The following is a 25,297-nucleotide window of genomic DNA, read 5'->3' on the forward strand; positions in this document are numbered from 1 at the left end:
AAGTTGGAAAACAGATTTTTTTGTCTCCAAAGGGTACAGGGTTGTCTACTCAGTGCTACTAGATGAGGCCTTTCAAGTATCTGCAGCTCTGTACCATATATATGCACAAGTGAGAGTGTGAGGGAGAAAAGAAAATGGTGTCCCAGAATGGAGGGTTGGGTGAAAGGCTCCTGACCTCACTGGGACAGATAAATAATGCCAGGGGCGGCTCTAGACATTTTGCTGCCCCAAGCAGGGTGGCATGCCGTGGGAGGTGCTCTGCAGGTTGCCGGTCCCGCGGCTCCGGTGGACCTCCCGCTGGCGTGCCTGCGGAGGGTCCACTGGTCCCGCGGCTCCACCGAAGCCTGCAGGAGGTCCACCGGAGCCACCTGCCACCCTCCCGGCGACCGTCAGAGCGCCCCCCGCGGCATGTTGCCCCAAGCACGCGCTTGGCGTGCTGAGGTCTGGAGCCGCCCCTGAATATTCCTATATCTCTGCCAGAGAGAAGAAACGCTCCCAACAATACAACACTGAAGAGAAACAAAGAACTGAAAATAAAAACCCAGAATAGAGTTTGGGGACACTACTGAGCCTAGCGTCTGCATCTGCAGCAAACTAATTCACTATGTATATCTGAATAGATAGCCATCTGGAACCACTTCCAAGTTAAACATGTATAGACTGAGGCAATACAAGAATCTAATTATCCTAATTAAACAGGATGTGTACAGTAAAAGCAGCAGAATATGTTCTCTGGATAAGAACTGAATATGAGGCTCTTTTTCAGACTGTACACAATAAAGGGACTTTGATAGAGCCAGCTTTAATACACAGTATATGTATATTGGTAGTGGATACTCCTTCATAGAGCTAATTCTTTCCCTCATCTCCCCCTCTCAAAAAATAACCCAATCCCATGAAAATACCTAAAAGTATATAAATAGCAGGAGCTATTCTCATTAAAAAAAAAATAGAGTGTTAAACTATAGGATAAAATAACAAGTTAGGAGGCTGTGGTTAGTTCTAAAAACATCCTGTTGCAGACAACTGAATGTTAAATTCTACATGAGATGAGCCATAAGTAACTTCACACATATGTGTACATGGGCTGATCAGAAATGGTGCTACCATTGTTTGTCAGCCAACTCATCCCTCTAACCCCATTCAAAAAGTTTCTAAGGTAGCAAAGGATTTTCACCAGATCCTCCTTGCTTGGTAGTAAGGAAAATGGGAAAGAGAAACAGTTTGATCGAAAGCACAAGTACCCAGCTGAGCAGTGGCGAAAGCACAAATGAACAATAATGGCCGGAGGAGGAAAATCAGCATGTCCTGAGTGATATGCAAGTAGATGTCATGCAGCCATCACAGCTGCTGCAGCACATGTAATCAATAATGGTACAAACTCCATGGGCCATGTCTTATATTGTCTGAGTTAAAGGTGCCGGAGGAAGCTTTAAGCTTTTCTCGCCTAACGCCCATGCACCATTAACTTTTGTGCAAACGTGCATCCTAGGGCAAGAGTATGCCATGTAGATGGATCTTCCCTTGAACCACCTTCTTTCTTGTAAACCAGTTCCACATCTTGCTGGCTATGTGACTGGTGTGCACTGCTGTCCCTGAGGAGTACTACAGAGGGGCATTCTTGTTCCCATGTGTTTTGTTGGCCAAGCTGTACATACCTTGTGGGTCACTTGTGCAGACTCATTTAAAGAGACAATCAGAATGGTCTCTAAGATCTGAACCAATATGACCTATCAAATCAAGCTGTATTATGTCTAAAGCCAAGTGTTCCCACATGCCTGTGTTCACTTTGAGATCTGCAGCTGAAAGATGCTCTATTTGTGGAGAGATAGCAGAGAATTTTTTTCCCTAAACCGACAGGTTATAATAGATTTCCACAAGGGTAACTTCAGGAACATATGCGATTTTTGAAAACAAGCCACTTGACTAGTCATGGAGGAGTCCTTTTTGGTGCTCCGTTTCCCCCCAGGATAGTATTAAATTGCTTGAGTCCTGAGTAACCACACTGGTTTTTGTCTTAACAAACTTGTCTGGGAGATCAATCCACATATTTGCTGCTTTCTGTATGAAAAAGTGCTTCCTGACATCTGTTCTGAATTTGTGGATACTTAATTTCCATTAATGCCCTCCTCTCCTATCTTCAGAGCTGAACTGAAAATAGTAACTTGACAGATATGCATATATCACTTAAGATTTTATATACAGACAGCCATTAAACTCCCTCCTACATTTGTTTTTCTTTGCTACATTAAACAGAGAAGAATTTTTTTTAGCTTGGCATTTACAGCTCAGACATTTTAGTACTGAGATCAGCATCATGTGCTTGCCTTATTGTGTATCATTTCATGTGTTACAATATCTATTTTTGAATGAAGTAAGATGCACTGAATGTGGTAGGCTAAAATTACGATAATCTAATCACAGCTCACTTACATCTTTTGCAGTTTCAGGGTCATTTACTTCAGTTGGTCCTTTATGTTCTAGTACGTTTTTTTCAGTGCTTACTTGCATTTGTTATTTTGTCCTCAGTGTTGTGTACTTAATAACTTTATAGCTACTGTGGAACTTGTTTAGAGTTAATTTGGATATAGTGAAACTAAAGCCCCACATAAGTTCAACACTTTGTACCATGCAAAAATTGCAACTCAACTTAGAGTGACATTGGTCTATGAGGGGAGAGGGGCAGTGGGTAGAGGGGACAGTGTAAACTGTCATCACACCATTGATTTCCATAGAGTTATGACAATTTATAACAGCTGATGATCTGCACAAAGTCTTCAATGGGAGATGGATCTTCAATGAGAGATCTCCCAACCTAAGAGACTAGTCCAGACGTTCCATTCCAAAATGTTGCTCTCAAACCTTAGTTTTCCATACCAAGGTATTTTCTGTGCCTTCCTGTCACCTATACTTTACGCTCTCCTTGGTAAAATGATAGAGCCAGATCATATTTCTAATGAAGCTAATGTCAAAACTGCGGGTAATGTAAGTGGAATCAGGATTGGGCACTTACTCCTTTCCTCAGATAGTTACAGTCTGAGCAAATGTGGGCTGTATGGCACAACTACATCTACTCCACTTCAAGGGATGATTCTGACTGTTCAGATACCAAAAATATCACTATTGAAATGAAATTCTCAGACAACATCACAATGTCAATTTTCATTAATTTACTGGTGAATGCTTTGTGCTGTTGTTTTTAAGTGATTTTTTTTCCCAAACATTATTTGGTTCAGTAAGATGCTGTGTAGCTTGAGCCATTTATAACAGTAACTTCGCACAGGTTCCATTGTCTTCAATGGCTTTGGATCAGGCCCTTGGTGTGTGAATACATTATTGTCTTCAAAACAGATTCAATCATAACAAAAATACAACTGGGTCTGCCCGCATGCACTCCTTTCCCATGCAATTTACAGCTGATTAATTGCTGATGTTTTAAATCTTGTGGCATGTTTCTCTATTGAAAAGAAGGTTGCTAGAGAGGTACTCCCAAAACATATAACCTAAGGTAGCATCAAGGGAGTTACATATCCATCAGCATTTACGAAGCCCATTACCATTATATAATATATTTTAACCCAGACATCTAGGCTATTACCCTGATCATGTAATCATATCTTCACGGGTGAAAGCTTACGTTCATGCAGAATCCCACTGAAGTCAATGGAATCCTACAGAGGTCTTCAGGAGGAAGGATCTGCAGGATCAGAGGCTATACACAAGGATCCATTTATCCATCACTGAAACCCAACTACTTCTGAGGTTACCAAGTGTAGTTGCTCAGAAATAATACTTTAGTTGCAGACTTATATTAATACTGATTTTTTGTACTTTTCTATTTCATTTGAAATAGCAGCAGCAGGAATCACACTTTGCACTTCTGTGATGTGTGACACTGGCAGAGATTTCCAAAGGCACAAATAACAGTTGGACACCTAATGGCCTTTGAAAGTCTATGGGAGCTGGGCACCTAACTTTGAAAACTTCCCCTATTAATCTGAAAAATGCCTAATATTCAGAACATCAATTTTCTATGTCATTTGAAAGATGACACCTCCAGCAGCACAGCACTCAGAAGAGAACATGCCACCTACTGAATCATTGTTACTACTTACTGTAATTCCGTGAAAGTCTACTATCCGAGCACTAACTTAACCCAGCCCTCCTCAGCTTAATCTGATGGGATCACACTAACTCAATTGTGGTTTAGTACATCTTGTATTTCCTTATGGCAATTAATTTTACAGGACATCTCTGCAAATGTGAAAATGCCTTAACAGGGCTAATTTGCAGAATTATTTTACTCCGTAAAACTAACCAGATCACGCCAAAAAAAAAAAAGGCAGCAAAAGAGAAGTGCAAAATGGAAGTTCATATTAAGAATCATGCTGTAGGGGAAATAAGTCAAATGTTTGATGTTTCATTCACTTCTCATTAATAATAATCATCTTCAGGAAAACACTACATTAATATGACATAAATCCTTCAGCAATGAAATAATAAAAAAATTATAAAGTTTAAGTACTGTAATGTTAAACCAAATTAATATAAGTAAATGGCAACTTCATCTGTCACTTATGTTGACCTGTCTAAATAGCGGAGCACATTTTATATGTTCAATAATATCCTTGTTTACAAACATCAAGACAGAACATAACATAGAATGGTGTAACACCTTGGTTTTTAATCTAATTTTTCCTGCTATGTACTTAAGAATGGAGGGGTGGGGGGGGGAGGGGAAGGGGAGGAAAGTTCTGAGTGTCATCCTTAAATTTGAATTTCCTTCCAGATGTCAGTTTCTTACAATCTTAATAGTACTTTACAATATGCCAAGTATTAGCCCTTAGCAAAATTGTAAAAAAAAAAAAAACACTTTTGAGCAAAGGTATAATTATGTACACATAAAATCCTTATACTACAATCATAGTAATAATAATATAATAATAATGTTTTTGATCTTTACAGGTGTTCTCTGTATGAAAACCCAAAGGGTGAATGTGTTGATTATTAATTTGCTCCTCATACAAAGACATTTTAGGATTATGTAAGTATGTGGCACCTTGGTGTGCATTTTTTCTTTTCCCTTTTTGCCCTTCAAAGTTAGATTTTCTCAACATGTAATAGATTAGTCCCCTGCCATCCAAAACAAATGAAAAACAGCCCTTTTTCAACCATGTTGGATTATGCTGTCTTGATGTTCTGTTGACGTTCACCATCTGCTTTTAGTGCCAGATTTAACAATGAAACAAAAAGCTCACTCTGGGCTTTGGAAACATCAGTGTGGGTGAATATATTTAGTTTAATCCAATAATTAACAAAAAAACAACAACAACCCTCTTCAAGGTGAGCACAGGATTAAAGCCAGAAAGAAAAATTAAAGCTAGTGACATTGTATATTTGGAGATAAACTAAGTGGCAGTGATGGAAACAGGATATTGCCACTTGACTTGGGGGTGGGGGGAAACTAGGGCTTAACATCTTCATTACTGTTCCTACACTCAAATCTTTGTGCTGCCAATGGAACTTCTATTTGTCTCTTCATCTGTATTTCTATCTTTGACATTTCTAAAGCACCCATCACTTCTGCATTTTGACACAGAACAGCAGAATGTACTGGTTTACTGGGCATGTTTCCTCCTCTGTAGCTTATAATCAATCAGGTTAGAAAGCAGTTTTCTACTTGAACCATGCCCTCTTGTGGGAGGAGTAAGGTACTGAAACCACTGACGCTTTGACTGTAAAGGATGAGATGCTGTACCCTATTGAAGTAAATGGCAAAACACTCATTGGCTTCAGCAGAAGAATTATTAATAAGATCTCTCTCTGATCAAACTAAAGCTACCATAAGATATTATGTAAGTTCATCTACAATTAAATGGAGATGTATGAAGTGAGATCACTATCCTGTTCCCATTGAGGTCAAAGGTAAAATTCCTAATTTCAGTGGTGTGGGATCAAGCTGTTAAGCAACAAATACAAGACAAAATAACAGGAAGGAATTTTTAGAAGTGAAAGCGATTAACTATTTCTTAACAGCTGAGCATCTGGTTAAGCAATCCTCTTATTTTGATTAGCTGATATAGTCTTAGTATCTACCAACGTTCAAATAAATGGAGACTATTATCAAGCAGAGAAATGAATATCTGGAAGGTGCTTACCTTTGCTTCACATTTCTTGTGGCAGGCATACTTGCAAACTAAAATAAAAGCAAAGAAAATACATAAGCAAAATACTCAGTTATTCCTCCACCCTCAACATCTCTTTAAAGCTGCCTTCTACCACACAGCCTGTTAAAGCCCAGTTTCTCCACCAACATGTTCTTCATTTCTTTACAATAAAAATTCCAATAAACAAATAACAAATAAACTGCTAACCAGGTATCAACAGTGCCACCAGGCTTTAGTCTGTTTATCCTTATGTGCAACTATGCAGCCTGCCCTGAAAGATTAACTGTAGTAATCCCCTAGCACCCTTCATGTATTCTGTCCTTTTATTTTAATTATATATGTTTAGTATAATGTTAGGGTCCAATCATCTTGATACTTGCCTTTACAGCTCTCCACACACCAGAGGTGTTATGAAAATAGTAGGTATAAACGGCAAGGATAATGATGCTAATTTGTTTCTAACGAATTGTCTGAAGCACTACAAGATCTGTGAATCACTTCAGCAAGTCTAGAGAACAAAATGAGTCAGAACTTTCCAGTCATGGTCACTTGAGAGTCAGGGTAAGATCATATGTTTCACAATCCAAAATTGAAAGTCCTTTGCACAATCCTATGAAAAGTGCATCCAAGTAAGAAGTTAAAGTTTACAGCTCTTTAAATTACTAGACTAGATGAGATCAGGATGACTTGGGTGATAAAACAGTGGGTTTGGGATTTATAAAAATACTATTTTTCTTAAAGGACAATTGGAAGAGCATCCAGACAGACACTGAAATAACTGAAAGGCAATAATATTGCATCCAGAAATATTCACTGATATAGCCTGATAATGAGGTTTGCATTGTGTGTACCTTTTCATTTACTGTTTAGTTTTGATTTATTTTCATATGTCCAGCCTTTTGTTTACTGAGAGTCTTTGAGAAAGCTGCAACTGAATTTTAAAAAAAGAATATCTTTGTAAATTAAATATGTTGTTGAATACCTCACAGTTCCATTTGCAATAACTGTCAAGACAGAGTAAGTCAATGTTCAAGAATCTTGCATTTCTTAACTCTGAGGCTAATGTTGCTTTCCCAGCAAATCCAGCCAGAAGGAGTAATACACCCAGAGTAATACAGTTTGCTGCAGTCTGCACCCAATTACTTAGTGTCTCCTGCCCCTACCTTCACAGTAGTATAAAAACAAACTTCCTAAATTGAGCACCAAAGGTTTTTAATCACAAATGGGCATTAGTAAGTGCAAGTCAGTGAGGTTCTACAGTTTTCACTTGCTCTTGTATTTTCCATCAGTTCAGAATACATACAGTGCCAAATCTTGACTGGTCCTTACATGGTCAGCCATCTTCTAATTCTGTCAGGATGCCCTCAACACTGAATGGTTGTCAAGGTCATAAATCAATCAATCAATCTCATTAAATTCAGTAGTATGAGGCTTAATCATCCGTTATCTTATCTGATCTTGTCAGATGCCTAAGTGCCCACCTCATTCCCAAGAGGTGAGACCTTTTATTCTCTTGGTAGAGGCCATAGAAATATACAGTCCTGACTACCAGCAACACTTGTATGGGAGCAAACATAATGATATGAGTAATTAAAAATGATTCAGTCCTAAAACAAATGGAGGATGAATTTTGACAAGGGGAAATTTGATTTTCTTGCCTGCTAACACTGGGGATGACTAAACTGATTAGCTTGAATTCCATGTACGAGGAATAAATATTTGCGAGAATTAAAATTTTGGAGTCTTTTGATGCCGTTGATACTGTAAGGGGTTAAAAGTCATAGTTGTTTTCCCCTAAATTATCCAGTCCTTTTTAAAATCCATTTGAAGACATTCAATGAGAGAAGTATCAAATATGGCACAGTTATACAAACAATACCCTGGCTCTGCAAGTCTGCAATCATTAAATGATCATTACAAACACTAAATAGGGAAAAAAAGCTACCGGGAAACCCTGCTGTTACAAAGAAAGGCCTATTTGTCTGCTTTGCTTGTGAATAAGCACGAGTGGTGGAAGGTATTTTGAAATGTAAAGAATGAAATTATATTTCATTCTAGGATGATTACAATTGTTTCACAGCTGGTTCATGTGCTACCGAATTACAAAGGTTACATAGCATGCAATATATATGGCTGTGGGCACAACCTGCAGTTCTTATGCAAGATAAATAGACTTGGAAGGATTAGATTTTTATCGATAAATGTCAATTTCACCAAGCACAAACCAGCAAAAAATATTTCCATTGATGATCATCAACATTTACAGATAAACAAAGTAAGCACAATGCTGTTTGAGAACTTATTAGAGTTTGATTTAACGCTAAAGTTTTTACTGAGGCTCAGTGGTTTGAACGCTAGCCTGATAAACTCAGGGTTATGAGTTCAATCCTTGAGGGAGTTAGCTGGGGGAGGGAAAAAAGAAACGATCAGGGACAGTACTTGGTCCTGTTAGTGAAGGCAGGGGACTGGACTCCATGATCTTTCAAGGTCCCTTCCAGCACTATGAGATAGGTATATCTCCATGTACAGTGTTGACAGTTTATGTCTGAACACTTATAAAGCTTTAACTTTTTGAATCTCAATATCTACTGTCATTAAATAATTGTTCCCCTCCTGCCATCTGACCATCCACAATTTCCCACAACTGTGAAAAATTAAATAAACATCAAGAAAAATGTTTAAATATAAACGCTGATATTATCTGTCAAAATTAACAATAAACGAAAAACAGAATTCAGCCACGCCTAAGGATAAACATCCACTGAAGTGAATTGGGAGTTTAGTTTGAGTAAAGACTGCAGGGCTGAGCCTTGCATCATCACTATCAGAAATGCTTATGACAAACATTGCATCAAACTGAATAATTCCAGTAACATTCCAACTCTGCACAGAACACAGGTCAAGATTTCATGATAAATCACTGTTATCTCTATGAGTATGTGATTTACTAAGAACAGGGAATAAACAATCCAAAGTAACTTGCAAATGTTACAAATCAAGTGGAGCCTTTTAGTTCAAATTCATTCGATTCTTTTTTCACATATTTTACTGGTAAAACACTGGGATTCTACATGTACAACACGGTAAAGTATTAGTCTAGCTTCCCTGACAGCTTCATTTTCCTCAGAGTCCATAAATGCTCTCATTCCCACCTGAACTGCCGTACTGCTAAGCAGTAGACCCAAGGTAATTCATTACTTTCTCTTACTCACTCTATAATATCACTAATAATAATAATAAAGCTAGATAAAAATAAACACATTGAGAATGAGATCACTGTCTGTCCAGATGCTGTGAGCAAAACAAGCATTCCTTTGTGTTCTGAGGTAGAAAGGAGGCTTTCTGTTTCATTCTGGGATGAAAGTCAAAATGTCTGTTGCACATATCAGTGCTAAATGGCATATCAGAAAGACCCAGTAATAGTAGCACATATACACCCCACAGCAAAAGGGCAGATATAAACACCACATAGCCTTTGAAGATCCAGATTTCCAAACCAGATCCATAATTGGAATTTAATTCCCTGGGAGACTAAAAGCTTTTAATTCACACACACACAGTTGGGAATATTCAAAATTCGGATCTGGATTTTATGGTTTAAGGGCATCTCTAAGAACAATAACCACCATCTACACTTCTATAGCAATGTTCATTCAAGGAACCCCAAACAGTTACGTCCTTGTGAAGTAATATGGTAATCACAACATGCATTTTACAGATGGATAAACTGAAGCACAAAGATACTTAGGGACTTGTAGAAGAAGAATAAATAGAAGAGATTAGAATAGGACCTGCCGTGTGTGCTAACCACTTGGCCACACAACCACGTTATGCATTTCTCTGATGCTGCTGACATTGCCGCTTGTACAGATTAGTATTTCATACACCGGGGAAGTATTCTGCTAAAACACAAACATTTTGCCAGCAGTGCAGAGCTGACAGACTTGCTGGAGCAGGTATAAAAAAAACTAAGGCGGCTCCACACATGGGACATTTCCTGGGAATTAGCAAATAGCTGGGAGAAACTGCACCTTGAACTGTAAACTCACAGCCAGTTATCAACCCAAGAAAGTGCCTCATGCCAATATTTCAATTGCTATTTTAAGAAGACCATAAAAAAATAAACTCAAGAGTAAAAAAAAAAAAAAGTTGTAGAGCTGGTCAAAATATTTTGCTCAAAATGCATTCAATGAAAAATGGCCGTTTTCCAAAATAAATAATTTTCTTGGAAATTTTTCCTTTGTTAAAAAAAAGGTGTGATTTTTTTCAACTAAAAAAAAAAAGAAGGAAAGAACAAAAATCTAAAACAAAGATGTTTATTTTTAGGTTTCTGTTGTTGTTATGGGGGTGAAGGGCCATGGAACATTAGGAGTGGGGGCTAGTGATGAGACAGGAAAAAGGACTGGAACACAAAGCATAAGCCTGGGGAATGGGGAATGGGAGGGAGTAGAGGTAGAACAGGGGGTAGAACAGGTAAACATGAGTTTGTAGCCACACAGCGTACAAAAACTGTAGCTGGCAGAATCAAAAAGTTGGATAAATGCAGGCTCTGATTTGGATAAATGCGGGCTCTGAAACAGGAGGGAGTGTTGCCTCTTTTGCTGCTGCAACTCTGCGGAAACTCCTGGGAGAGCTGGAGGCTTTAAAGCCTTGTTGTAGGTGGCTATGTGAAGCACAGGGTGATGGGGTGCTGCCTCTAATCAGTTACTTTGTGACCTGGCACCTGTAGGAGAAGCCAGGGACAGCGAGGAAACCAATTTGCTCCCGCCTCCTCCACATCTGTAACATTATCCAGTCCATCTCCCAGACAAGGCAAGATTGTTCCTTATGAAGCAATTCCAGTGTTTTGTCCAGTCTGGCTATAAACACCATAAACAATAGGGGGTTCTACCACTGCCCTTGGGAGACTAACCCAAGCCAAAAGACGCTTTCACTTTCCTAATATTCATCCTAAATTATCCTTTTCTTAATTTCATCCCATCATGCTTAGTGATCCTTCCTTTGCAGCACCCTCTAGAATTCCCCTTTCCTTGATGCGTACACCCTCTGAGTATCTGTACAGAAAGATGCACAATGCAGTTCTAGCTGATACATATAGTACTTTTCAAGAGAATGAATACCTCAGAAACCAGACAATCAGATAACATGAATCATCTCTCGACTTTCCATTAACTTTATAGTAGCCACTTAATCCTAGAGGGTATTTCTTTTAGACAACTTCAGTGGCAAAAAGCCAATAATGCCTCACAGTAAAGGGGTCAACAAACATGAAAAAATCTTTGACAAATACAACATATTCATAGCATATGAGCTGTTAAGGAAACAAAAATGACTGTGATTTACAGTAAAAAACATTACATGACTTACAGTGAAAAGAACTCAACGAGCAGTTTTTATCAAACCATGACATTCTTCAGAACCAATTACAGGTGATATACCAGCCAACTCGTCTCTAGACTATGGTCTGTCTGTTTCCTTGTATTATCACAGTTGATAATTGTCAGCAGGAATGAATCAGTTTGAAGCAGTCCAGCAGATTTAATCAATGTCACACTCAGCAAGGCTGCTTTGGTTCCTCAGCTCAACAGCTGAAGGTCTGCATTCCACACATCAGCTCTGTTGTCAAATACAGGCCTTTCCAAATTTGTATTTAAGAATTTTGGCATCAGTTCCAAGAACAATTGTCTCTAGCTGGCTGACACTGAAGTGTAGGGCATGCCATATTTAGTCTAGTAACTATACTTCAAAAAAATCTCCTAAACAATAGCTCTGAGCATCTAATCTATACAATCACATTTCTTTTGGCCCAGTTCAGGTACGTGTTTTTTGGAAGTTAACAGGAGTGTTGCCACAGTGAGGACTTTGCGATGAGGCTTAGTCAGTATAAACCTTTATGATAAAAGTTTGGAAAAGTCATGAAAAAAAATCTAACAATAAATCTTATTAAACAAAAGCTCGGTCATTTACAACACATTAGAAACTGAAAGCCCATGTGTCAAACAGGTGTAATTTGTAAAGTCAATGTGACAGTTTATGGTTTTATGATAATTACCAGCGAGGGTAGGCGAGTGTGTGTGTGTGTGTGTGTGTGTGTGTGTGTTGTGCTGGTAGATTTTGCTTGCTCTGTGTGTGTGGCAAATGAGAGCTGTGTGTTGCTGTGAGTGGATGTGTGTGTGTTTAGTGTTACTTTATGTACTGGGAGAGTTGTGTGGAGTTGTGGCTGGCACATGAAGGGAGTATGCTGTTCTGAGGGAGCTACATGTGTTTGGGGTTACTCTGTGTGTTTGTCATGTTGTTGTGGGCATGTGGGTAGCAAGTGGCCAAGTGATTGAGAATTTGTGCAGTCTCTATGTTATTTTTGATATCACAATGGTCTAGTACTCTAGGCATGGAAAGATGCCTTGCTGTCACATGGGTATAATTTGTAAAGTCAAAATGGCTGAGAACTCTCCTGACCTGCTCAGTCTCCACCCCATCGATCTGGGTGGATCCTAGATGTGCAGAGTACCATCTGTGGAGTCCAGAGAGATGGGGTATGATGGCACCTGTAACAGGGTGTACTGGCCCATTAAGCCTGGGAGGGGGGCACGCAAGAGTCTATTCCAAGAATGTTGATGTGAGCACAGGATATTGGTGTCAGAAAATGGCTGAAACTGGAAGAGAGAAGGTGGTTCCAGGGAGTTGGCAGTGGCATGGGAAGATCTCAGGACATTGTCACTTTAAGGGTCCAGGATCGGGAGTTCTGTAGCGTAGAGTGGAGCAGAGCCTCACTCTCTCCCAGCCAATCAGGGGAAGCTTTCAGGAGGAGGATAGTATATATGCTGCCTTCCCTCTCAGAACAGTGTGCACACGGACAGAGAAAGAAAACCTGAGCAAGAAGGCTGTGCTTCTAATGAGCAGAATAAAGTCTCTATGGACAACAATGGAGATGGAGATGGGTACGAACTATGGGATTTACTATGATGGACCTCGCATCTGGGACACTGAGGACTATTTTGAATTACTCTCAAAACTGGGTGACTGGGCAACAAAAGGGCAGATGAAATTCAGTGTTGATAAATGCAAAGTAATGCATATTGGAAAACATAATCCCAACCATATATACAAAATGATGGTGCCTAAATTAGCTGTTACCACTCAAGAAAGATTTTAGTGTCATTGTGGATAGTTCTCTTAAATCATCCACTCAGTGTGCAGTAGCACTCAGAAAAGCCAACAGAATGATAGGAACCATTAGGAAAGGGATAGATAATAAGACAAATAATATCACAATGCTAATCTATACATTGATGGTACACCCACACCTTGAATACTGAGTGCAATTCTGATTGGCCCATCTCAAAAAAGATATATTAGAATTGGAAAATGCATAGAGAAGGGCAACAAAAATGGTTAAGGGTATGGAACAGCTTCCATATCAGGAGAGGTTTAAAAGACTGGGACTATTCAGCTTTGAAAAGAGACAACTGAGGGAGGGGAATAATAGAAGTCTATAAAATCATGAATGGTGTGGAGAAAGTGAACAGACAAGTGTTATTTACCCTTTCACATAACACATGAACTAAGGGTCACCCACTGAAATTAATAGACAGCAAGTTTAAAACAAACATAAGGAAGTGCTTCTTCACACAATGAGCAGTCAGCCTTTGCAGGATTTATTTGGACATAAATAAATAAGAATTCAAAATAGGGTTAAAAAGAATTAGGTAAGTTCATGGAGGATTGGTCCATCTATGACTAGTAGCAAGACGATCAGGGATGCAACACCATACTCCGGGTGTCCCTAAATCTCCAAATGCCAGAAGCTAAGACTGGACAGCAGGGGATGAATCATACAAAACTGTCCTGTTCTGTACATTCCCTCTGAAGTAGGGTGACCAGATAGCAAGTGTGAAAAATCAGGATAAGTGTGAGGGGTAAGAGGTGCCTCTATAAGACAAAACCCTGAATATCGAGACTGTCCCTGTAAAATCAGGACATCTGGCACCAGCCACTACCAGGAGACAGGCTACTGGGCTAGATGGACCATTGGCTGTACTGGCTCAAACCATTCTTATGTTCTTATAAAGCAGGACTGTGTTTAGAATGATTTTATGGCACTATCTGTTATACCACTCAATATTACTGGAGAGTTATTGCTAGTTTTAAATTGATTGTAAAGCACAATGAAAATTTATTCGTGCATATATGTATTGCTAAATCTTAAAGCATTCATACAGGCAAATAAAGCCTGCAATTAGAAACTAGAACAAAGTAGGTCTTTCAGAAAAAACAAAAGTTTTCCCAGTTATTTCCCATTCAAAAACAAAACAACAACTAAAAGAGTCTTTTCAGCTACAGATGGACTAAAAGGACATGAAACAATTTTGAATCTTTCCACTTCCCACTGACTTTCAGGAAGACAAGCTCTAAAAAACCAAATAAGTAACTAGTAAGTCTGAGTGCCAACAAGATATATGTCGAGTTACATAAGGCTGTGGTGGATATATATGTCACAGAATCATAGAATATCAGGGTTGGAAGGGACCTCAGCAGGTCATCTAGTCCAAACCCCTGCTCAAAGGAGGACCAATCCCCAACTAAATCATCCCAGCCAGGGCTTTGTCAAGCCAGACCTAAGAAAGGAGATTCCATCACCTCCCTAGGTAACCCATTCCAGTGCTTCACCACCCTCCTAGTGAAAAAGTTTTTTTCTTAATATCCAACCTAAACCTCCCCCACTGCAACTTGAGACCATTACTCCTTATTCTGTCATCTGGTACCACTGAGAACAGTCTAGATCCATCCTCTTTGGAACCCCCTGTCAGATAATTGAAAGCAGCTATCAAATCCTCCCTCATTCTTTTCTTCTGCAGACTAAATAATCCCAGTTCCCTCAGCCTCTCCTCATAAATCATGTGTTCCAGCCCCCTAATCATTTTTGTTGCCCTTCGCTGGACTCTGTCCAATTTTTCCACATCCTTCTTGTAGTGTGGAGCCCAAAACTGGACACAGTACTCCAGATGAGGCCTCACCAATGCCGAATAGAGGGGAATGATCACATCCTTCGATCAGCTGGCAATGCTCCTACTTATACAGCCCAAAATGCCATTAGCCTTCTTAGCAACAAGGGCACACTGTTGACTCATATCCAGCTTCTCATCCACTGGAACCCCTAGGTCCTTTTCTGCAGAACTGCTGCCTAGCCACTCGGTCCCTAGTCTGTAGCAGTGCATGGGATTCTTCCATCCTAAGTGCAGGACTCTACACTTGTCCTTGTTGAATCTCATCAGATTTCTTTTGGCCCAATTCTTTAATTTGTCTAGGTCCCTCTGTATCCTATCCCTACCTTCCAGCGTATCTACCACTCCTCCCAGTTTAGTGTCATCTGCAAACTTGCTGAGGTGCAGTCCATGCCATCCTCCAGATTGCTAATGAAAATATTGAACAAAACTGGCCCCAGGTCTGACCCTTGGGGCACGCCACTTGATATCAGCTGCCAACTAGACATGGAGCCATTGATCACCACCCGTTGAGCCCGATGATTCTATCCACCTTATATGTCCATTTTCCACTCTGTTCCTCTCTTAGTCACAAGCACTTCAACTGAGTTAAAAAAGAGTATCCCTGTTTTTCCCTACATATGTCCCTATTTATAGCTTTCAAATGCAGAAATGGGACTTACAAAATCCAGTTGACTATTTTTCCAGCTGAATGTGTGACAATTTTTCTCCCCACTGTCAAGATAAACTCAAAAGGCACACACACCTTTTGGCAATATTTCAGCACAGGTAGGATTTAAAGCAACTCCATGATATACAAGAGCCTAATTCTGATTCCACTGATTTTTGCCATTGACGTCAATGGGGGCAGGAAGCTCCATAAAGTCAGTGTGCCAGTGTAATGATTTTTGCATCACGTTTGTGTCATGAGGCACAGAGACAATATGCTGCACTTCCCAAGGCCTAAGTTACTGGAAAGCTAATGTACCTGCTCAGTTATTGTAGAAGGCAGAAATGATTTCTGATGGATTCTAGCCTACTGTAACCCCTGGGCACAAGGATAAACAAACTTATTTAACATGGAGGGGTGGAGGGGGTTAAAGCAAGGGGCTGGGCCTGGGGAGCCCTGCACAGTTTGTGTGGGTGTTTTTTCCCTTTTCTTTTTCTTCTGTCTAGATGATCAGAAAACATGTTTTTCTCATTTTGTTGAGTTTTTTCAACCAGCTCTACAACTAAACAGCAGCAGTGACATGAGATAAAGATCAACAATGAAAGACACGAAAAATAACTGTGCAGGAACCATACAACGATAATTTACAATAAGAGTAAGATGATAAATGAGTTTGGGTGCGCCAGAGGCATGTTTGAGTCTAAAATGAGAGAGAGTCCCCTCGTGATGAAAGAGAGCAGAAGTTTGACCTTGGTAGCAGAAAACGAGGATTCTATTTTTAAGAAATTATCAGTCATATGCTGATGATGTTGCAATACCAACAGCCACTATAATAGCAACATCAGCTTGTTCATTTCCTGTGCCCCAGAACTGCCTCCCTAGATCATTTTTGTTTGTTTTTTTGTTTTTCATTTAGCACAAGACCTCTTTCTATTTTTAAACTCCAATTTAAAAACAAAGATAGTATTTGATGGATCACACACTATTGAACAAGATGCACAGGGCCAGCATAAGGCCCTGCACAACACTTAAGACTAGTACAATGGGTAGAGAGGTGCTCTAACAGAGCACTCAGACAGGAGTGCCTGTATATCCCATTCAGATCTCTGCTGGCAAGTGCTGAAGGCCGCTTTGGGAGCTGCTAGGGAGAGAGGGACCATTTCCATGATCCAGTGATCCCATAACAAGATGTGGAGAGGCTATAGGCACTATTTCAACCCACATTCTGGAATAGCAGCTGTGGGGAGACCATGCAGCTACCCTGCAACTTGGACTTGTGTTGGGGGTAGATTTTATCCTCCCAACACACACCCGTGACACTCCGTCCATAACACTGCACTCCATCCATAACAGAGTATTTGTGCTTTATTGTGGGTAGACTTTGATGCTAGCGTAATTTTTTTATTTGCTACTACTGTGGTAAACGTAAGAACTGTGTCCCCATATCTACAGCATTCAGAAAATTAAATTCAGAGTAAAATATTGTGACATTATTATTGCAAGGGCAGAGATCTGTTCTCCTCATCTAGATCCACTTGCTTCCTGTGAGGGGAACAAAGTGCTTGTAGAGTTTTAGGCATTGACTTTCAAATGAGCCCAAAGGTTTTAGGCCTGGTCTACACTACAATTTTAGGTTGAATTTAGCAGCGTTACTTCAATTTAAGCCTGGAACCATCCACACAACGAAGCCCTTTTTTTTGACTTAAAGGGCTCTTTAAATCGATTTCTTTACTTCACCTCAGACGAGGGGATTAGCACAGAAATCGGCCTTGCCGGGTCGAATTTGGGGTAGTGTGGATGCAACTCGATGGTATTGGCCTCTGGGAGCTATCCCAGAGTGCTCCATTATGACCGCTCTGGACAGCACTCTCAATTCAGATGCACTGGCCAGGTAGACAGGAAAAGGCCCGTGAACTTTTGAATTTCATTTCCTGTTTGGCCAGCGTGGGAAGCTGATCAGCACAGGTGACCATGCAGAGCTCATCAGCATGATTTGCACATTGCCGGGGCACATTGCCCAGCCCGTACTTTGTGAGAAGTCTATGTCCATGTCTATGTCCTCATCACTCTCGTCACCGAGCTGCCGTCACCTCCTCACCTGGTTTTGTCTGCCATTGTTCTGATGGAGGGAGGGGCGACTGATGACATGGCTTACAGGGAATTAAAATCAACAAAAGGAGTGGCTTTGCATCAAGGAGAAACACAAACAACTGTCACACAGAATGGCCCCCTCAAGGACTGAACTCATAACCCTAGGTTTAGCAGGCCGTTGATTTCACAAAACAAATCGGGTCAATTTCTTGTTTTGATCCATCTATCTTTTACATCTTAGGCTGGCAGCAGATGGTGCAGTACGACTGCTAGCCATCGTCATCTCCTGGGTGCTCGGCAGAAGATGCTGCATTACAATTGGTAGCCATCATCATCTCCTGGCTGCTTGCCAGAAGATGATGCAGTATGAGTGCTAGCCATCATCATCTCCTGGGTGCTCGGCAGAAGATAGGAATGACCTGGCTGAGTCACTCCCATGTCTGCCCAGGCGCCCCTGACCGTTCTCACCGAGGTCGGCTAAAAGAGCACCCAGGAATATGACGACGATGGCTACCAATCGTAATGCACTGTCTGCTGCCAAAAGGCAATGAGCTGCTGCTGTGTAGCAATGCAGTCCCACGTCTGCCAGCACCCAGGAGACGTACAGTGACGGTGAGATGAGCGGGCTCCATGCTTGCAGTGGTATGGCATCTGCTCAGGTAACTCAGGAAAAAAGGTGTGAAACCATTGTCTGCCGTTGCTTTCATGGAGGGAGAGAGGGAAGGAAGGCGAGGGGGGCCTGACATGTACCCAGAACCACCCACTACACTGTTTTTGCCCCATCAGGCATTGGGATCTCAACCCAGAATTCCAATGGGCAGTGGAGACTGCAGGAACTGTGGGATAGCTACCCACAATTCAACGCTCCAGAAGTCAATGCTAGCCTCGGTACTGTGGATGCAGTCCGCCGACTTAATGCACTTAGAGTATTTTGTGTGGGGACACGCACAATTGACTGTATAAAAACAATTTCTAAAAAACCTACTTCCATAAATTTGACCTAATTTCATAGTGTAGACATACCCTTAGCAACCTCTTCCCTGCTCCACCTCTTTTTAAATTTGCAATGGGATTTGGGCACTTAATTCCCTTAGGCTCCTTTGAAAATTCAGTTTTATTTTGTATTCCCTCTGGGTGTTGATTTAACAGAATATTAGGGTTTGGTGGGTTTTTTTTGGAATTATGATGATGTTCTCATTGTATGGTTGAATATAAGAACTGCTGAATATAAAAAATATGAAATGGTTGTGATGTGATGACTTCAGTCTTGTGTGAGGCGATTCAATCTTAATCCAGCATAGAACTGGGGGCTATTTTTAAATATTGTTCCTCTAATTCAGCAGGCCTGATGTTGCTATAAAGTGAGTTTGTCCAGTTTCAGGTAAGTTTCTCCTTTAGCTCTTCAAACATACTAGTGACATACAGGACTCTCTTTGAGAAGGACAAAACCTTGTAAGCCAAGCAAAGGTTGCAAACAACGTGATCCTCCAAAGACCTACTGAGGTATGTGGTATCTGGACCATGTTTCAAGAACCCTCTTATTTAATGTCATTTGCAATGTCAAGAGGCTAAGCTAGCACCCTAGTCTTTCACCTCTTTAAACCTGAATTCAGATCCTGTGTGGGTCATAAGTGAAATTGAGTTTGTGGTTTCAACCTAGTCTCTGAAGCTTCATTCAGCCCCCAGGGATGTGTGGTATGGACCCTGCAGCATCACTTCCAGGAGGCTTTCTCACGTGACACCTCTTATTTGAGCTTTGGGAGGTTCATTTTGTTATGCTTTGTTTCCTCTGGGTTATTGTTTTCTCCCACAAATTGCCCCTTTCTATTTTTGTTTTAAAAGCCATCTGTAAAAGCAAATGTGGCTTTTAACCAAAGACATCTGAAGCCTGTTTTGTGTCTCTCTCTCACATGTGGTACCTAGAGTGGTGTGTCACATTGGTCATACAAGGTACTACAATATGCAGTGAATGCATACTTTAGGATTACACTGAGTTCACCTATTTCCCATATGAGTCACACCTGAAGATTGTGCATTTTGGGTCCATTCACACCTGAAGATTGTGCATTTTACCTACATTTCTGAACTTGTTATTAGTAAAGAACAGAGGCTATTACCTTAAGGGAGAGATCTTAATGGTCTGAACTTCAGCTTGCAAATACCTACACGCTTTATAATCACAAGCACAAATCCTGGCATGACTGATTCAGCTCTTACCATTCTGAGTTAAATGAATTTGAGTTTTATGGTGTTTACCACCTGGAAGCTTTTCTGAAGTGATCATAAAATCTGAGGTTTGTGTTGGTTGATATGAATGTTCAAAAACATTTAATAGGATGTTTAAGAACAGGAAAGTATCCCTGTATGCCTGGCCAAAACTCTCCTTCTTGCCTCCCTCCCAAAGTGCTGTGTGAAGGTTACTCCTCTGTTATCCTCAACCCCAGAGAGGGTTGCACTTTAGTGCTGAAGTTTGTATATCATTTGTGAAGTGCTCTGCGGTCCTTTGGTATGAAAAGGTATGCAGGGTAAATATAAAACATTATTATTTTGTTCTACTAATCATAGTGGCTCTTTGTGGGTCTCTGTACATTCTGGTGATTCTTTGCTCAGTTTTCCATTTTCCATCTCCCCTTTAATTATGCATAGGTATGCAGTACTCTGTAAGCCAAGTTTTGGATTGAAACATTACTGCTCAGATGATTAATTAGTTTAAATAAACTTTGTTGGATTTCTGAGAAAGGGACTATGTCATCTGTATGGTCGTGCTAATTAGTTGCCTTTTTATTAAACCTGTGGAAATCAATGTTGATTATGTGTACATTTGGTCTATATGTATCTGCAGTTGCTTTCATCATAACTATAGTTTATAGTATCATTAAATGTTTATTAACAATGGGTAATCAAAAATGTATAACATGGGCAGTGGGCAATCACCAGCCATACCCTCGCAAGCCTTCCGAACTCCCAACTGGATTTGATTAGCAACTTCCCTGTATTTGTTTATAAGAGTGATCTAAACAGTAATCAGCGTTTGCGTTCTTTAGACCAGCAAAACAGCAACTGAGCCATGTCCGGCTATGCCATTGGTAAACACCATTAAACCCAGAACCTGAAAACACTTATCCACATGCTTATCTTTAAGCATTTGAGTAGTGCTATTGAAGTCAATGAGATTTGCTGGTTCAGAGCTTGAGAGAGAGAGAGAGAGAATAAAATATCATGTGGAAGTGGAAGTAATAACTATGAGCCTGACCAAAAGTCCATTGAAGTCAATGTTAGTTTTTCCATTGTCTCTAAAAGACTCTGGATCTGCCCTATACCCCTTTTTGCTCACAAATTAGGATAAATGTACAGTATGTTCATTTACAACAATTTTTATTTATATATTCATGAACATACACACTCACACACCACATGCTCACCATTCAGATTCAACAAAAAAATCACTATAATGCCACTGTCCCTGGCAAGGCCTAAATTCCTTTGATATTTCCAGCTGACAATCTGTGCTCGCCTGCTAAATCCAAAAGCAGACACAAGCATGCTTTTCAGATTATATGCCAGGCTAATATCACTGGAATTTAGCTATAAAAGTATTTGAAACCCCTTGCTATTCGACTATATTACATAGTATTCTTAAAAAGCACTAGCGACAGTTTGCCAAGTCCAGATCAGACCCACTATAAAAATACATTTTAGCTTGCTACTAACAAAGGCTAAAATTCATCACTGCGTACAGAGCTCCATGCACTATAGATGTTTGACTTAAACTCATAAAAGAGGGCTAGAGTGGATCACAGGATTTGCGCAGGCTCTGGGCATAGAGAGGAATTTCACAGAGAGACTATCTGGCTTCTAGAACACAAAGCAGTTGTTTTAAAAATCCCATCTTGTGGTCTCATTGGTCAAAGGCTCTGGATTCATTATGATCTAGACTTGCACTTGAGGTGCACTTTCTAGTAGTCTAATAGTCCCCTTGAGTCCACCTTCTAATAGTTCCCTAGACCCAGAAGCATAGGCACCCACGGGGAAAAATTGGTGGGTGCTCTGTACCCACCGGTAGCTCCCTGCCCTGCTCCCCTGCCCCAGCTCACCTCCACTTCTGCTCTGCCTCCTCCCTGAGCGTGCCACGTGCCCACTTTTTTCCCCTGGCTCCCAGCGCTTGTGCTGAGAAACAGCTGTTTTGCAGTGGCAAGCACTGGGAGGGAAGGGGAACGTGGCGCACTCAGGGGAAGAGGCGGGGCCTGGGCGGGGATTTGGGGAAGGGTCCAATAGGGGCAGAGAGGGAGCGGAGCTGGGGCAGGGACTTTGGGGAAGTGGTTGGAATGGGGGCGGGCAGGGGTGGAGTCCGGGCAGGGCCGGGGGCGGGGGGGCACAAGCACCCACCGGCGCCGGGAAAAGTTGGCGCCTATGCCCAGAGGAGATAGTCCTGGGTTGTTCCATTGTGGTCACCCAGTCTAAGACAGGGATTTTAAAATACCTGCAGCCCTTACTTTGGAGGCCCGGTTGCCTTTGCCTGAGGGTATGTGGAAAGTCAAAATGCAACTTTTAGCAGATAAATGAGATTGGGGCCTACCATGCTTAACCGTGTCCTGGTCATATACTACCCTAAATGCACACTGCAAGTCAGGTGCAACACCAGTGGGTCACTTAGGTTGTACATCTCACAGAATTTGGCCCAATATAAGATGGAGCACTTTTGTCTATTTGTACAGGTGTATTCATGACTGATTTAGATTAACAAAGGGAGGTTTGGCTTGGTTTGAACCACAATTTTTATGCTCATCTAAACTGTTATTAATTGCCTTGGTCTGGAAATCTCACACAACCAGATTTTTTTAATGGTCATACAGTAAGAACAGTCTTGCTTCGGGTATTTGGTGTATTGAAGACTGACGTAATAATAAATCATCACCACAATAATCAATTTATAACATAATAGCACCTGGAGGCACCAGTCAGGCCGGGCTTCTTTGTGCTAGGTGCTGTACAAACATATGGAAAATGACAGTTCTTGCATCCAAAGTACATACAATGTAAATTTAAACTAATTTTTCAATAGTTTAGAACATTTTTTTCAAATAATAAAAGAGATTTGAATTCTTGGTTAACCACTACTTTACACACCCATACTCTATATACGAGAATTAACACAGTAAAACTACGGACCTTTGTTTCTATTATTTTGTTTAAAATTTCCCAGGAATTTATCAGTTTTTATAACAATTTTTTTTAAAAAAGGATGAAAACCGGTGCCAAAATTTAACTTCACAATATTCTGGATAAAATATTGGGGTTAAGACTGGGGACATGAGGATAGAAACAAAGCAACAAATGGAGAAATGTAAGAATATTAAAAGTAAAAGGAGTTTAATGCTATGGTTTATTTCATGAACTATACATTAACAGTACATATATGTGTGCACTTGCATGTGTGTGTTTCTTTCACAGTGTTGCCTTAGTTTAAACAGACAGGGCTTTGCATTTACACTTAGATTAACATAAGCACACTATGTAATGTAACATACATAAGTTTTCTTAACTTAATCAGTATTTTCATGTACTAGAGTGATCTAAATTTTATGTGAAAAATCAGTAAAAAAACAAATAGCAGCTTTTGTAAATTCCAGGAATTTTTCAGTAAAAATGTAAGAGCTGAAAATGGATGGCTTTAAGTATTGCTTAGAAAAATTCATGCCTTCCCAAAGTGCCTCCAATTTGATTTGCATCTGCAATAGAAGTAATTTGCAGCAGCTGGAAAAAATCAGAATATATAATGTGCCTTGGTGTATTGTTCTACAGCAATCAATCATTTGACTGATGAAAGATTAAGACCACAATATAACAGCCAAAGCAAACAATAATTGTTTTTAAAAAACCTACCTGGCTGTAGTAACTGATTTACAAAGGAAAAACAATTAATGTGCCTTTTCAGTAATATGAAAATCAGCCACCAGAAAGATAAAAAACACAATTTAAAAAGAGACAGAAATAGAACTGACTTTATGATGAGGGTGTGACACTGGCAGACCAGATGCCACCTCTTGCCCAGTCTGCAGGCATTAGCTAAGAACTGACAAACTCATAGCTGGAGACTAGACCTGTTCACCTGTATGTTAGTTTTGTGCAAAACAGGTACTAGTCTCATAAGATCGTATTTGGTGTTTAGACTCTATGAAATGCTTGTTATTTGCTGCAGACATTAATGTCACTTGTAATGTCTATATTCCATGCTATAAGAAAATATGTAAGTTTTGCTTAATAACTTTGAAAACGTTCGCTCTGAACTTGTGAACCCGGGCATGGGAATCATCCTCCCTGGCCCACCCAGGAGAACTGTCAAAATTTAAGTGGGCCATTATAAGACAAAAGCTTTGTTAATTGCCCCATGTGCCCATGGAGAAGTATGTGCGGAACGCCTCATCCCATCGTTCTGAATGCTGGAAGAAGGAAATAAAAATAGCTGATGTGAAGATTTTTCATCTCTTTGCTGTCTGAACTCTCACAAGGCCACAGACACCTAACTGAAGCCAGAGATTCCCAGTGGCTGCCTCCTGCATCTGCCCTGAAAGACTTCAAATTAATAGATCACTATTGGAGAAAATCACTATAATGCCACTGACCCTGGCAAGGCCCAAATTCCTTTGATATTTGATATTTCCAGCTGACAATCTGGTAAACCAAGTTCACATTTGTTACTGGTGTGGTAAAATCTAATTATAGAACATATCACCATTTTGAGGTATCTGCTCTGTTTTTGACAGTCTGCCCTGAGGCAGGCACTCATAGTCATTAGCCACTCCAGACAGCTTGACATATGGATCATAGTTAGGCAGATCTTTTGGTACCTAAGAAAGTATAAATGGTTAAATGACTCTGATCTCTGATTTGAAATGAAGTAAACTGAAGAATCTTGGGGGAAAGGTTTAAGTTTCAAACCTGAACTCACAAGGCTGACTTGCATATTGCAGAACCATTATTTGCAAGCTTTGAGACCCCTCTGTTATGACTAGGAGAAAAAAATAGCACCCTGCTTTTTGAAGAAATGTACAATGACTGTAAAATTCAAAGCTTGATTGCTCCTTCATGTTGAAATATGGTATCAAAGAAATATTTGAGCCATGATTCAGTTTACCAGGTATGCAAATACACAGTAGCTTAGTTATCTAACTCCCCCATTGCCCCAGATCCTCCTTCCTTTTGTATTACTTTTTCAATAGAGGCCATTAAAATCACTGGAACTGAACATGCTTGTCTGAGGAGGGCTAAAGTTTACTAGGACAAGGTGACATCATCACTCATGTGCCCCTTTGTGAGTCAATCATTCACTTTTCAGAGAGAATTTTTAGACACTCCATTCAGAGCTGGATCCGAATGAAGGACACAGT

The 25,297-nt window shown here is 40.3% G+C and overlaps 1 protein-coding gene across 10 annotated transcripts in view; it reads right to left on the reverse strand.

Annotated features, from left to right (window-relative positions):
- The window catches only part of TNS3 (tensin 3), a 350,809-nt gene that overhangs the window by 229,024 nt on the left and 96,488 nt on the right, over positions 1-25,297 (reverse strand). For 8 of the 10 annotated variants that reach the window (XM_039523944.1, XM_039523943.1, XM_039523948.1 and 5 more), the window contains one exon: positions 6,159-6,196. In XM_039523944.1, the coding sequence (XP_039379878.1) occupies positions 6,159-6,196 (38 nt within the window). Of the gene's footprint in view, positions 1-6,158; positions 6,197-6,374; positions 6,392-11,534; positions 11,657-25,297 lie in introns of those variants that run through there. The other 2 variants (XM_039523945.1, XM_039523949.1) reach the window with 2 other exon arrangements.

Source organism: Mauremys reevesii, linkage group 2 (genome assembly GCF_016161935.1).
Source record: "Mauremys reevesii isolate NIE-2019 linkage group 2, ASM1616193v1, whole genome shotgun sequence".
Taxonomy (NCBI): domain Eukaryota; kingdom Metazoa; phylum Chordata; order Testudines; family Geoemydidae; genus Mauremys; species Mauremys reevesii.